Genomic DNA, 14,031 nt, shown 5'->3' with positions numbered 1-14,031 from the left:
GCATCTTTGCTCTATCTGCCACAAAAGGCAGGATTTCCCCCATGGCTACCCATTTCAATTTAACTACCCATTCCCATTCCATGGCCTCCATTCATGCTATGATTTGGCCAAACTCATACAGAGAAGTAACGCCTCTTATTCCATCCGGGTAGCTTCCCACCTGATGGCATGAACATTAATTTCTCTAACTTTGGTAATTTCGCCCCCTAACCTCCCACCTCTTTCCCATTCCCTTTCTGGCACCACTCTTACTCTGTCTCTTTTCACCTGCCCATTGCCTCCATCTGATGCCCCTCTTCTTTCCTTTTCTCCCATGGTCCCCTGTCCTCTCCTATCAGAGTCCTTCTTTTTCAGCCCTTTACCTCTTCTGTCTGTCATATCCTAGCTTCTTCAACCTCCTCCCCAACCCATCCACATTCCTCCTAGCCTAGTTTTTCCTATAACCTGCCAGCTTGTACTCCTTCCCCTTTCACTCACGTTATTCTGGATTCTTCCCGCTTCTTTTCCCATCCTGACGAAGGGTCTCCGCCTGAAACATCAACTGCTTATTTCTCTCCACAGATGCTGTCTGACCTGCTGAGTACTTCCAGCATTTTTGTATGTATTGCTCTGGATTTCCAGCATCTGTATTGTGTTCTGAATTAATTTCCACAGAAGTCATCAGGCTTCTACTGATGTGGAAGAATAATTTTTCCATTGATTAGGTAAGTGAAGCAGATGAACAATGTGAGCAATTTCTGCCCCAGTGGTAAACTCAGCAGTACAAAGGCTCCGATCAGTCTGTTAACCCTCTGGCCAGTTTCTGACTGCACTTTAAGCTTTGCTTCTAATTGTTCTAAGTTTTTTTAATCAGACTTTGTTTATGTATAGTTTTTCATTAATTCTATTGTATTTATTTTTTTTGCTGTGAATGCCTGCAAGAAAATGAATCTCAAGGTGGTAATATGGTGACATATATGTACTTTGAAAATTGACCTTGACTTTTGTTAGTCTTACAAAAGAAAATAATTTGCACAAATGAAAAAACTTTATTTAACTAAGAACTGATATTTAGAATGTATCTTAGTCCTTTAAAGCAGCTGAAAGAAGATCTCATTGTAGGTTGTCTAGTCACAAAACTGGAGGAAAAGCCAATTAATTTTATTTTCCATATCTTTAATTTTATTAAAGTAATACTAATAAACAATATTCTTTAGGCACAAAGATTAATTTACATTTTCAGCAAATTTTGTCTACAAATTACTTCAACAATATTTTTAATATTGATGCCCAAAATATCCTCTTCATGTTACTGTAACCTTTCCAATTATTAGTACTGCCTACAAGATCAAACCTAAAATCCCTCCTTCAGCCACCTGTCAGGAACAGTTTTTAAAAAACTATATATGCTGTTTAACATTTAATCCTTTGCAGTTGCTCCATTTGCATGAAAAGAAATAACTCAACATTTCAGCTGAGAAAAGCAAATTACTATCCGTAGGTGAGTCATCAACCAGTTATTCCCTGTCCGATGAGAAACATCTGACTATTACTCATTGCTTGTGACAAGGTTCTTTCCAGGAACTCTGAGGGTAACCACAGGAAAACAACCAAGTATCTTTTTCTGTTTATTTTTTTCTGCTTTAACATGAGCAAATGACTAATATTGTTTTAAAATATCAGTTTATTGTCTGACCTCACATCCATGCCTCCCAACCGACCCATACTCTACCCAAAATGTTTGGATCTGTGGCTTGATCAATCAGGCATTCCACTTGTCGCTCTACTGGAAGGCCTTCATCTGATTCTCTGGCACGGACATTATAATCTTCATATCCCCTGGCTACAGCTATATAACTCTTATAAGCCTCGGACTTTTCATGCCCCAGTCGTAACTCCTCTCTGAAATGAAACAACATTTAAATTATTAAGATAGATGAGGAAAAGTAGCATTTACATAACATGTATAATGCTAAAATCCTAGACACTCAGGAACACAATGGTCCAGCTTCTGTAGTCACACTAACAGTTGGAATTCAATTTACTGAAGTGTAATAAAATAAGCAATTTCAGGAAGTCCTATGGTGCCACCTTACTGATGTCTCACTTGAGAGACTTCTACCATTGAAAACTTGGAATGGCATGATGCAGCTGTGCATATAATTAAAATGGCCTTGAATTCAGCAGTAAATTTCAAATAGAGGAAGTGTTAAATCAATTACAAAAACTTATTTTAACAGTAACAGATTATCAGTATTTGTGAATGATCCAAGGCAAAATGTTTTAACCTTTAATACTACAGATTAAACATCTCATTCTATTCTAATTCCTCTGTATGTTTGTCTCCATCTATGTCACCTCCACCAGTTGTTGGCCCATCCGTGTTCAGTAATTCTGCCCTGAAGTACTACCCTTAGTGACTGTGACATCAAACACCACAGATACACTCACTGCTAATCTTATGAAATAAGAATAAACATTTTATAAGAATGTTGCAAGGGGAGTGGAACAAGGAGCTAGAAAATCAGGACATAAAGTATGGGAGAAAAAGTGAGTAGAGAAGGTGAAGGGTTGTCCACACTCTATCCCTTAATCTGGCTAGATTCAGATCCAAGCTCCAAAAGTGGCCTGCAATAAATTTACAGCACCAATAATATTTTGATTCCTGTTAGCAGTTTTTTGAAGGCATGGTACTTAATTCCTCAGATTTTAATTAAGTATGGGATATAGCTTTTTTTAAGCATTTGAATCACCAATCTTTATAAACACAATAGAACTTTTAACCTTCCCATTTAGATGGGCTAGGCGTAAATTAAGAAGGTGTAGTCACTCCCCTTGGTCACGCAGGTCCCTAGACTCACGGAAATGCAAAATGCAAATGTAAATGGACAGAATAATCTGTGGCATTCATTACTGCTGATAAAACCCACACCTTAGTTTGTCTTAGAATTGCAAACATATTAATCCAGATTGTACAAAGAATAGTGATTATTGTGATTACTCACTATTTTTAAAACAGCACATTATCTTAGACATTGTCTTTTTTGTTGAAAAACCTTCAAATGAAAGCAGTGCATAAAAGTCAAAATGAATGGAGAGTTTACCTTACTTACATCACTGATTTGTATTCCTTTTATTTATGCAATAAAGCATTTTAATTTATGATAGACATTGGCATTTTAATATTAATTTCTTTTCAGATAATTAGCAGGTTATTAGAAATAGCTTGCATTCAGATACAACTTTCATAACCTCAGGTCTCCAAGTGCATTGCAGACTAAAGTTAAAAGCACTATTTCAATACACTGATAAAACAACAATGGCAAAGGTAACAGGTGTTAAAAGTACAGGTATGTAAACCTTCTCAAAGCAAATGCACGAAATAGAGTAGAGATCTTATTTTGACCTTTACTCTTAAAATAGTATTAAAGAGAATTGGCTGAAATAAAAGAAAAAAATGCAGAAAAATGTTGAAGCAGCAGTCAAGAAAAAGAGATGCTGAGTTCTTGCTTCAAGTTAATGACCTTTCAAGGGAGTTAAGATGCTGAATTTATAATCTTTCAGGGATATTTACAGGGTAGATGTACAAAGCTACCATCTTCAATAACTTGAAGCAATAACTGGATATTTACAGCTATAATACAACAGTTTTGAATTATATCTGTACTTTGCAGATCCTGTTTATAGGATGTTGCAAAATTCAATGTTATGTTTATTGATATTAATCTCAAATATAATCAACTCACCTGGTGATTGAAGAAGGATTGGCGCCTTCAAGTTTCCGTTTAGCACACTTCACCTTCTGCACCGGATACCAGTTAATTTCTTTTGTGTTAACCTCCTTTATCCATGTCCCTTTCTTTTGCATTTGTCTCTGTTCCAGATTCTACAAGCAATGAGATATGCAAGCAGTAAACAAAAAAAATGCCTAACCATTTCTTTGAATTAATTTAATTCCACACACTTAGAGCAAACAAATCACTTTGTCAGAATTTACAATTCATTGGCATTTTTGAACAAGTTTCATCTTTAAAGTTCTTTATTGCAGAATCATAGAAACTTATCCAGGAAGAAGTCATTTGGTCTACTGTATCTGCTCTTTGAAAGAGTGGTCATTCTTGGATCAAATCCCCAACTTTTGTCCTTTATGCAGTAACATGATCACTTTCAAGTACCTGTCAGTGCCAATACCTATAGACTCCCACATTCTAACAATTCAAAGCAAAAAATGTCCATTATTTCTTGTGCCCAAATTTTAAATTCACACTTTCTGTTTTATGACGAGCCTGTCTAAATAACTGCTTGGAAACTTCTTTTGGTCATATTTTAATCTTCTTTGCTCCCAGGAGAATAGGTGCTGATTTTTTTACTCAATACTACATTCTCTAATCTTTGGCAATATCCTGTAAAAACTCCTCCATAACCCTTGTGGCTATTGCATTGTTCTTGAAGTGCAATCCCTCAAACAATTCAAGGTAGTCCTAGTCATGACTACTAAGTGATCTATGAAGTTCTCATATGATCCGTCACTATTTATATTCTATACTTTTATTTAATTGAAATAACTAGGTTTTAGAAATTTAACTTCCTCCTTTATTCTGCAATTGAATTTTCATTAGAAGACATGTAACAGAGTGCCGGTAATGCAAACAGAGGGAATCAAAGTCAAATTTATTATCAAAACACATTTATGTCATCAATATTTATTTTCTTGCAGGTACTTACAGAAAAATAAATACAATAAAATTTATGAAAATCTACTCATGAATAAAGGCCGACAGACTATGACAATCAATGACCTTGAGGATTGCTGACCGTGCCATGTGCCAGTGAGGGCAAGAACAGGATGATTTGGGAGATGAATGTGTGGCTGAGGAACTGCTGCAAGGAGCAGGGGTTCAGATTTCTGGATCATTGGAATCTCTTCTGGGGAAGGTACAACCTATGCAAAAGGTTACACCTGAACCAGAAGGGGATCAGAATCCTTGTGGGTGGGTTTGCTAGAGCTGTTTGGGAGGGTTTAACCTAATTTGGCTGGGGGTTTGGGAACCAGAGTGGTAAGGCAGAGGATGGGGCAGTTGGTTTACAAACAGAGGCAGTGTATGGTGAAACTACTAGCAAGGAGGTGCTGATAATAGGGTATAATTGTAGTCACCTGGTTGATTTGCAATGTAAAAGGTAAGAGCATATAATAGAGCAAAAATTAGTGGGAAGTTAGAGGATTGGGAAGCTTGTAAACACTGCAGAAGGCAACTAAAATGTCATAAAGAAGGAAAAGATGGAATATGAAGGTAAGTCAATAATGTTAATGACAATACAAAAGGTTTCTTCAGATACATGAAGTGTAAAAGACAGGTGAGAGTATATCTCGGACCACTGGAAAATGACGCTGGAGAGGTAGTAATGGGGGACAAGGAAATAGATGAACTTAGTAAGTATTTTGCATCAGTCTTCACTGTGGAAGTCATTGACAGTATGCCGTAAGTTTGAGAGTGTCAGGGGGCAGAAGTGTACGAGGTTGCCATTATTAGAGAGAAGGTTCTTGGCAAACTGAAAGTCTGAAGGTAGATACCAGGACCAGATGCTGTACACCCCAGGGTTCTGGAAGAGGCGACTGAAGAGATTGTGGAGGCATTAGTAGCGATCTCTAAAGAATCATTAGATTCTGGAATGATTTTGGAAGACTGGAAAATTGCAAATATCACTCAACTCTTCAAGAAGTTAGAGAGGCAGAAGAAAGAAAACTATAGGCCCATTAGTCTGATATCAGTGGTTGGGAAGATGTCGATCGTTAAGAATGTGGTTTCAGAATACTTCGAGGTGCATAACAAAGTAGGCCATAGTCAGCATGGTTTCTTCAAGGGAAAATCTTGCCTGACAAATCCATTAGAGATCTTTCAAGAAGTAACAAGTGGGATAGTCAAATGAGAATCTGTTGATGTTGTGTACTTGGATTTCCACAAAGCCTTTGACAAGGTGTCACACATAAGGCTGCTCAACAAGTCAAGAACCCATGGTATTACAGGAAAGATATTCAAATGAATAAAGCAATGGCTGACAAGCAGGAAGCAAAGTGTGGGAATAAAGGGAACCTTTCTGGTTGGCTGCCGGTGTCTTGTGTTCCAGAAGGGTCTGTGTTGGGACTTTTTACATTATATGACAATAATTTGGATGACAGAATTGATAGCCTTGTGGCCAAGTTTGCGGACAATACAAAGATAGGTGGAGGGGCAAGTAATGTTGAGGAAGCAGAGAGGCTACAGATAGACTAGGAGAATGGGAAAGGAAGTGGCAGATGGAATACAGTGTCAGGAAATACATGGTCATGCATTTTGGTAGAAGAAATAAAAGGGTAGACTCTTCTAAAAGGAGAGAAAATTCAAAAATCTTGAGGTGCAAAGGGACTTGGGGTTTTTTTTTGTGCAGGATCCCCTAAAGGTTAATTTGCAGGTTGAGTCTGTTGCAAGGAAGACACATGCGATGTTTGCATTCATTTTGAGAGGGCTAGAGTATAAAAGCAAGGATGTAATGTTGAAACTTTATAAATCATTGGCGAGGCCCCACTTGGAATATTGTGAACAAGAGAAAATCTGCAGATTCTGGAAATCCAAGCAACACACACAAAATGCTGGAGGAACTCAGCAGGCCAGGCAGCATCTATGGAAAAGAGTACAGTCGACGTTTTGGGCCGAGACGCTACAGCAGGACTGGAGTATCGTGAAGAGTTTTGGGCCGCTTATCTAAGGAAGGATGTGCTGACATTGGGCAGGGTTCAAAGGAGGTTCACGAAAATTATTCCGGTATTGATAGAGTTTTCAAATGAGTTGTTTGATGGCTCTGAGCCTCTATTCACTGCAATTCAGAAGTATGAAAGCTATCAAATGTTGAAAGGCCTCGATAGAGTGGATGTGGAGAGGATGTTTCATATAGTGGAAGCGTCTAAGACCAGAAGACACAGCTTCAGAATAGAGGGATGTCTTTTTAGAATGGAGATGAGGAAAAACTTCTTTTGCCAGAGAGTGGTGAATCTGCAGAATTCGTTGCCATTGGCAGCTGTGGAGGGCAAGTCATTGGGTATATTTAAGGCAGAGGTTGATAGATTCTTGATTAGTCGGGGTGTGAAGGGATAAGGGGAGAAGGCACGAGATTTGGGGCTGAGAGGAAAAAATGAATCTGCCATGATGAAACAGCAGAGTAGACTCTAGGCCAAACGTCCTAATTCTGCTCCTATATCTTACTGATGACGTTCTTGTCCAGTAGTGCTGAGGAGTGTGGCAGGACCTAACTGGCACATTGAGGCCTGTATTACTATTAGCTAAAGGAAGGTCTTTCTGGGAGTTTGGACCATCATTCTTTAAGTATCTATTCCTTGTTCCCAAGTTCCTTAGGACCCATATAACCATATAACAATTACAGCACGGAAACAGGCCATCTCGGCCCTTCTAGTCCGTGCCGAACTCTTACTCTCACCTAGTCCCACCGACCTGCACTCACCCCATAACCCTCCATTCCTTTCCTGTCCATATACCTATCCAATTTAACTTTAAATGACAACATCGAACCTGCCTCTACCACTTCTGCTAGAAGCTCGTTCCACACAGCTACAACTCTCTGAGTAAAGAAGTTCGCCCTCATGTTACCCCTAAACTTTTGCCCTTTAACTCTCAACTCATGTCCTCTTGTTTGAATCTCCACCACTCTCAATGGAAAAAGCCTATCCACATCAACTCTATCTATCCCCCTCATAAACTTAAATACCTCTATCAAGTTCCCCCTCAACCTTCTACGCTCCAAAAGAATAAAGACCCAACTTGTTCAACCTTTCTCTGCAACTTAGGAGATGAAACTCAGGCAACATTCTAGTAAACCTCCTCTGTACTCTCTCAATTTTATTGACATCGTTCCTATAATTCGGTGACCAGAACTGTACACAATACTCCAAATTTGGCCGTACCAATGCCTTATACAATTTCAACATTACATCCTAACTCCTATACTCAATGCTGTAATTTATAAAGGCCAGCATACCAAAAGCTTTCTTCACCACCCTATCCACATGAGATTCCACCTTCAGGGAACTATGCACCATTATTCCTAGATCCCTCTGTTCTACTGCATTCTTCAGTGCCTTACCATTTACCATGTATGTCCCATTTTGATTAGTCCTACCAAAATGTAGCACCTCACATTTATCAACATTAAACTCCATCTGCCATCTTTCAGCCCACTCTTCTAAGTGGTCTAAATCTCTCTGCAAGCTTTGAAAACCTACTTCATTATCCACAACGCCACCTATTTTAGTATCATCTGCATACTTACTAATCCAATTTACCATCCCATCATCCAGATCATTAATGTATATGACAAACAACATTGGACTCAGTACAGATCCCTGAGGTACACCACTAGACACCCTCCTCCAATCTGACACACAGTTATCCACCACCAGTCACTGGCGTCTCCCATCCAGCCACTGCTGAATCCATTTTACTACTTCGATACTAATACCTAATGATTGAACCTTCCTAACTAACCTTCGTGTGGAACCTTGTCAAAGGCCTTACTGAAGTCCATATAGACAACATGCACCGCTTTACCCTCGTCAACTTTCCTAGTAACCTCATCAAAAAATTCAATAAGATTTGTCAAACATGACCTTCCACGTACAAATCCATGTTGACTGTTCCTAATCAGACCCTGTCTATCCAGATAATTATATATACCATCAGATGTCAATAGAAACGGGGATGATGCCAGAGAACTGGCGTATTGCTCATGTTGTTCCATTTTCCTTTTATTGCTATTGCTTTTTTTTTGCAGAACAGAACCTCTGCAGCACTGACCCTTCTCCAGCTGAGTTTCCCTCCACCACCCCTCTCCCATCGTCTCCCTAAATCAACTCCCATCAGTACTCCAGCTGTGGTCTCACCAACACCCTTTACAATCACCTTACAAAGTTCCACACGTATTCAATTCTCTCAATCCTATCAAAGGACACCATGCCATTTGATTTTTCTGTTTGTTTCTTGGCTTTTAGCTGACTTGTGCTCACATTCTTCTGTTGTCTTTGGACACCAAAACCACCCAATCTTCCACCATTTGAGAAATGCCCTCATGTTTCCCACGTTAAAATCCATTTTCCCTGTTTTTGGCTTTTCAATATCCATATCAACTGAAACCGCTTTTCATCCTCTTCCATGTGCACATTCCCACCTAGTTTAGTATCATCAGCGAACTTGGAAACATGACATTTGAGTTAAATCATTGATACAAGCACTGGGTAGCTAGAGCACGAGCACTGCTCCCTGCAGTACCCCACCAGTTCCAGTCTGCCCAGCTGAGAAGGATATGCAGAAGGAATATCGATTTCAAATTATACTTTAATTAACAGATATGTTTAGTCAAATTAAGTTATCTCTGAAGTTATCCAGAAGAGGTACGTCATAATAGCAGTACTTAAAAAATTGAATGCTATTCAGTTTGATTATACTGCAGCATCATTGTTCCTTTTCATTGCCAGTTACCTTCCAGTCTAATGACGGTTCTTTCACAAAGACATCCATGGTACTGAGGAGGAGATCGGGATCCAAGCGGAATGCTTGCAATCCATGTACCATTGTACTGTAAATAAGGCCGGATTCCTTCATTGGGAGCATAAGGTTCAAGAACTGAGGTGTGAGACGGAAGGGCATCAGCTCTGGCACTGGCAGAAACTAGATCAAGAACGTACAGATTCAAAATCAACACTCACAAAGTTTTTAGAATTTTCTATTTCTCATTCAATGTATCCAAGCTCTGAGACCATGGGAACATGCACAGTTACCGCTCTGTGTCTGTGATGCTGCTGCGGCGGCAAGTGCTTCACGGCACTGGTGTGTTTGTGTGTGTGACAATAATCCGTGTGTTTGTGTGTGTGACAATATGTAACTACTTGAGCCGCTTGCATGTTGTGTGCATTCAGAATATCCAAACTGTGAGAATGAATCAAGTTAATTAGTACCAATGTGATTCCCTTTTCCCTGAACGATAGCAGAAGAATATTAATAAGAACAGAGAAAATAGAAGCAGATATGGAGTTTGCTTGTTTCAATGAAACTCCTTCTCGTTCTATTACATTTAAGAATAAAAGGAAAATCTGTTCAATTTCTCCTCACAGCACAATCGTGTACTACTCCCTGGAAACAATCTGGTGACCTGAAATCTTTCCTTATATAGAGTGACTTGACTTCTACACAGTATTTCAGATGCAACCTTAACGCTCTGATTCAAACATCTTCAGATTTTATACAACGTATAACATTCTTTAAATAAGTATAAAAAAAATTAAAGAACCATATTTCACACACAAGTAGAAAAACAAAACTATGAAATTGCTGTGATGTTTTCTGAACATGCACTGATGAACCTATTTAGAGGAGGTAAACTTTGTTCGAAGAAATATTGTCTTATTTGCATATGCATGCATGGATGTAGTTAAATGACAATAAACTTCACTCGACTCGACTTATATTTGCTTTGTCTAGCAGAATCAGAATCAGGTTTATTATCACTGGCATGTGACATGAAGTTTGTTAACTTAGCAGCAGCAGTTCAATGCAATACATAATCTAGCAGAGAGAGAGAGAGAAAAAAATAACAAACAAGTAAATCAACTACGTATATTGAATAGACTATTTAAAAAAATGTGCAAACTGTATATTAAAAAAAGTGAGGTAGTGTCCAAAGCTTCAAAGTCCATTTAGGAATCAGATGGCAGAGGGGATGAAGCTGTTCCTGAATCGCTGAGTGTGTGCCTTCAGGCTTCTGTATCTCTTACCTGATGGTCACAGTGAGAAAAGTGCATGCCCTGGGTGCTGGAAGTCTTTAATAATGGATGCTGTCTTTCTGAGACACTGCTTCCTAAAGAGCACCAGGTTTCTTGGTTAAAGCTAACACTTTTAGGAAACCTCATTGCTTTAGGGTTTGTCTGTTAAGTAGCTGAAGTGTGCAGACCATTAAGATGCTATATTTGATAGATATGAAGTAAACTAATTAAAATCAAGCAAAAGAGATGGCAATTGTCACTGACTGAGGGGGAAGAGAAAATAAGATTTCAAGGTTACCATTGATGATTATTCAACAAATGTTTAAAAAAATGCATGTATTAACGTCTTTCGTACTTTCCCCCCATTCATTATATATTATAAAAAAGAAGAAAATATTATCCGTACCTGTGTAGCAGAACCAAATGCATGACCAAAATCTATTCCCACCATGCCCCCGGTTTCCAGGTTAATCATGAAATTGGAGAGATGCCGATCACCAATCCCCAGAATCCAATGGCTGACACACATTAATGCATGAGAACTGGCAAAGTGGGAGCGGAGGGCGAGGAAAGCTTCAGGAGTGGTGCTCATTCTTGCGAATGCTCTCCTGGTCAGAAGAATTGGGAAGCAACATCACAATGATATACAAATGGTTTTCAATTAACTCACGTATTTTATTCAGCGCTGAACGAAATCTAGCATTCTTTTAATGCTGCATTACCTCGTACAAGACTTTAAACGGGTAGACACAGTGCTTTTGACATCCCAAAACACACATTAAGCACTAATAGGAGTCTCTGGCCACTCATGTGGTGGCTTTGTCCTGGCAAACACTAATATTTCCACTGCAGATTTAATACTGTGTAACATCCCTTGACAGTAGACTGAACACAAGATAGACTGGGGAAAAGGATAGGGAAAGTGACAAAATTAACACATTATTGCAAAACCTGTGTCCCTGGTACATAGTAATCTTTAGCATTCCAGTATGCAGGGAACTTGACAAGTGACAGGGCCAGACACTAACAGCTTCAAATCTAATCCCAATCAGCATCTATAAATCACAAGCAAGAGGAAATCTGCAGATGCTGGAAATCCGAGCAACACTCTCACAAAATGCTGCAGGAACTCAGCAGGCCAGGCAGCACCTATGGGAAAAAGTACAATCAACGTTCCTCAGCATTTTGTGTGTGTTGCCAGCACCTATAAATGATTGACTGCAGTGCTCATTTAAGGATGAAATTATTTTCATATAGTGCCACAGGACGTTCAATGTGCTTCATAATCAAATGAATACTTTCTTTAAAAGGAAGTACTGTTACATTAGGCAATTATGGTTGCAAGTTTGCTCAGAGACAGTTCCTATAAGTAAAAGAATCATATGACTGGGGAATTAATTTGTTTTGAAAGATTTGCTTGACCTAGAATACCAATACTTTTTAGAAGGGACTCTTGATTATTTGCATCCATGGAATATACAGATCCGGATCCAATGTGTCACCTGAAAGACATCATACCCCTCTATAGTACATTTTCTCATTCCTGCACCAAAGCATCTGAAAGGTTTCAGAGCTCGTGTCCTCAACTAGGACTTTATGTGAGAGGCAACTGTAGAGTAAATAGAGTAAATCAAAGTGAACTAATATAGCTGTGGCCATATCTGTCAGGGTTTCTGCATATGTGTGGAATAGCAATTGGTATATTATTGTTACATGTACAGAGATGCAGTGAAAAGCCACGTCTTGTATACTGCTCCTGCAGATCAATTCATTACACAGTGAATTGAGGTAGTACAAAATAAAACAGTCACATAATGCAGAATAATGTGCAACTGTTACAGTGAAAGTGTGGTGCTGGTTTGACGAGAAGGTGCAAGGCGATAACAAAGTCAATTGTGAGGTCAAGATTTATTGTACCAGGGAACCATTCAAGTCTTATAAACAGTGGGGTAGAAGCTGTCCTTCATCCTGGTGGCAAGTGCTTACAGGCCTCTACACTTTCTGCTCCATGGGAAAGGGGAGAGCAAGAATGTCCAAGCTGGGTGCAGTTTTTGATTATTCTGATTTCCATGACGTGCTGAGCTTAACTGTCTACAACCTTTCACTTACACTTTATACTTTATTGTCGCCAAACAATTGATACTAGAACGTACAATCATCACAGCGATATTTGATTCTGCGCTTCCCACTCCCTGGTTTACAAATATTAAATATTAAAAATAGTAAAAATTAGTAAATATTAAAAATTTAAATTATAAATCATAAATAGAAAATAGAAAAATGGAAAGTGAGGTAGTGCAAAAAAACCGAGAGGCAGGTCTGGGTATTTGGAAGGTACGGCCCAGATCCGGGTCAGGATCTGTTCAGCAGTCTTATCACAGTTGGAAAGAAGCTGTTCCCAAATCAGGCCGTACGAGTCTTCAAGCTTGGAATTATTGTACTGAAAGCAGAACGGTGGTCATAAAGAATAGCCTAATGTAGGTGTCCTTACTGTCCAAATGCTCTAGAAGTGAGTGCAGAGCCAGGGAGATGGTGTCCACCATAGTCCTACTTGAGTGGTAGGCAAATATCTGTGGGTCAAGGTTGTGTGGCAGGCCATGAACAGTCTTTCAGCATTTCAGCATGAACAGGTAGTATGGGTAACAGCTCACCAAGAGATGTTTCAAGCTGGGTGAGCAGAGCTCACCAGAACCTTCATGTCAAAGACCATAAAGTGTTGACTAAGGAGCAGATCCCTCTGCCTCCATCTCAGCCAGAGCACATTGTGCAGTCCATCCAGTGAATCGAGAATTTCTCAGGTTATTTGGCACAGATATCTGAAGCATGTGTAATGATATGGCACATAGAAGTCTTTCAGTTCTCTTTGATAGGTCAGTCATGTTCTCAACTTTGGTCTTTAATGTTAGTTAGTAGTGTGCTGGGAAGGGACGTTTTGAACCCAAGCTGTTTCACCCTCACTTGCAGCCCAGCCCTCATGACTTGCTTCCAAGGTTAGTGGCTGCATCTGGTCAGTCATAAAGACACACAAATTCTGTTCTGATGGTTTACCCCCTCAGACCGGTAGCAACTCCTGATCCATATGCAGTATTTGGTTCAGTTCGGATCCCGCAACCTGTATGTACATACTCAGATTACACCATCAAATGAGTCTCTTTCTATTCACTTAAGATCAGTTGGCTGCAATTCTAACAGCCTCTGAGCAATACAAGTTAAAACTGGAAAACAGGCATGGGGACTCCATACAGGCT

The 14,031-nt window shown here is 39.3% G+C and overlaps 1 protein-coding gene and 1 long non-coding RNA gene across 5 annotated transcripts in view; one reads left to right on the top strand and one right to left on the bottom strand.

Moving 5' to 3' along the window:
• The window catches only part of LOC140196266 (uncharacterized), a 55,601-nt gene extending 44,251 nt beyond the window's left edge, over positions 1–11,350 (top strand). The window contains exons 7-8 of one of the 2 annotated variants that reach the window (XR_011885660.1): positions 562–704; positions 9,500–11,350. This is a non-coding gene — a long non-coding RNA (uncharacterized lncRNA). The remainder of the gene's footprint in view (positions 1–561; positions 705–9,499) is intronic. The other variant, XR_011885664.1, reaches the window with a different exon arrangement.
• Positions 1,058–14,031, bottom strand: part of prkdc (protein kinase, DNA-activated, catalytic subunit) — a 284,436-nt gene continuing 271,462 nt past the window's right edge. For all 3 annotated transcript variants that reach the window (XM_072255124.1, XM_072255135.1, XM_072255144.1), the window contains 4 exons: positions 11,190–11,391; positions 9,504–9,692; positions 3,726–3,865; positions 1,058–1,881 (listed from right to left, as the gene is read on the bottom strand). In XM_072255124.1, coding sequence (XP_072111225.1) covers positions 1,677–1,881; positions 3,726–3,865; positions 9,504–9,692; positions 11,190–11,391 — 736 coding nt within the window. In that variant the 3' untranslated portion in view covers positions 1,058–1,676. The remainder of the gene's footprint in view (positions 1,882–3,725; positions 3,866–9,503; positions 9,693–11,189; positions 11,392–14,031) is intronic.

Source organism: Mobula birostris, chromosome 1, assembly GCF_030028105.1.
Source record: "Mobula birostris isolate sMobBir1 chromosome 1, sMobBir1.hap1, whole genome shotgun sequence".
Classification (NCBI taxonomy): Eukaryota; Metazoa; Chordata; class Chondrichthyes; order Myliobatiformes; family Myliobatidae; genus Mobula; species Mobula birostris.
Note: the sequence above shows the minus strand (reverse complement) of the source record. Positions and strands in the feature narration are given on the sequence as shown.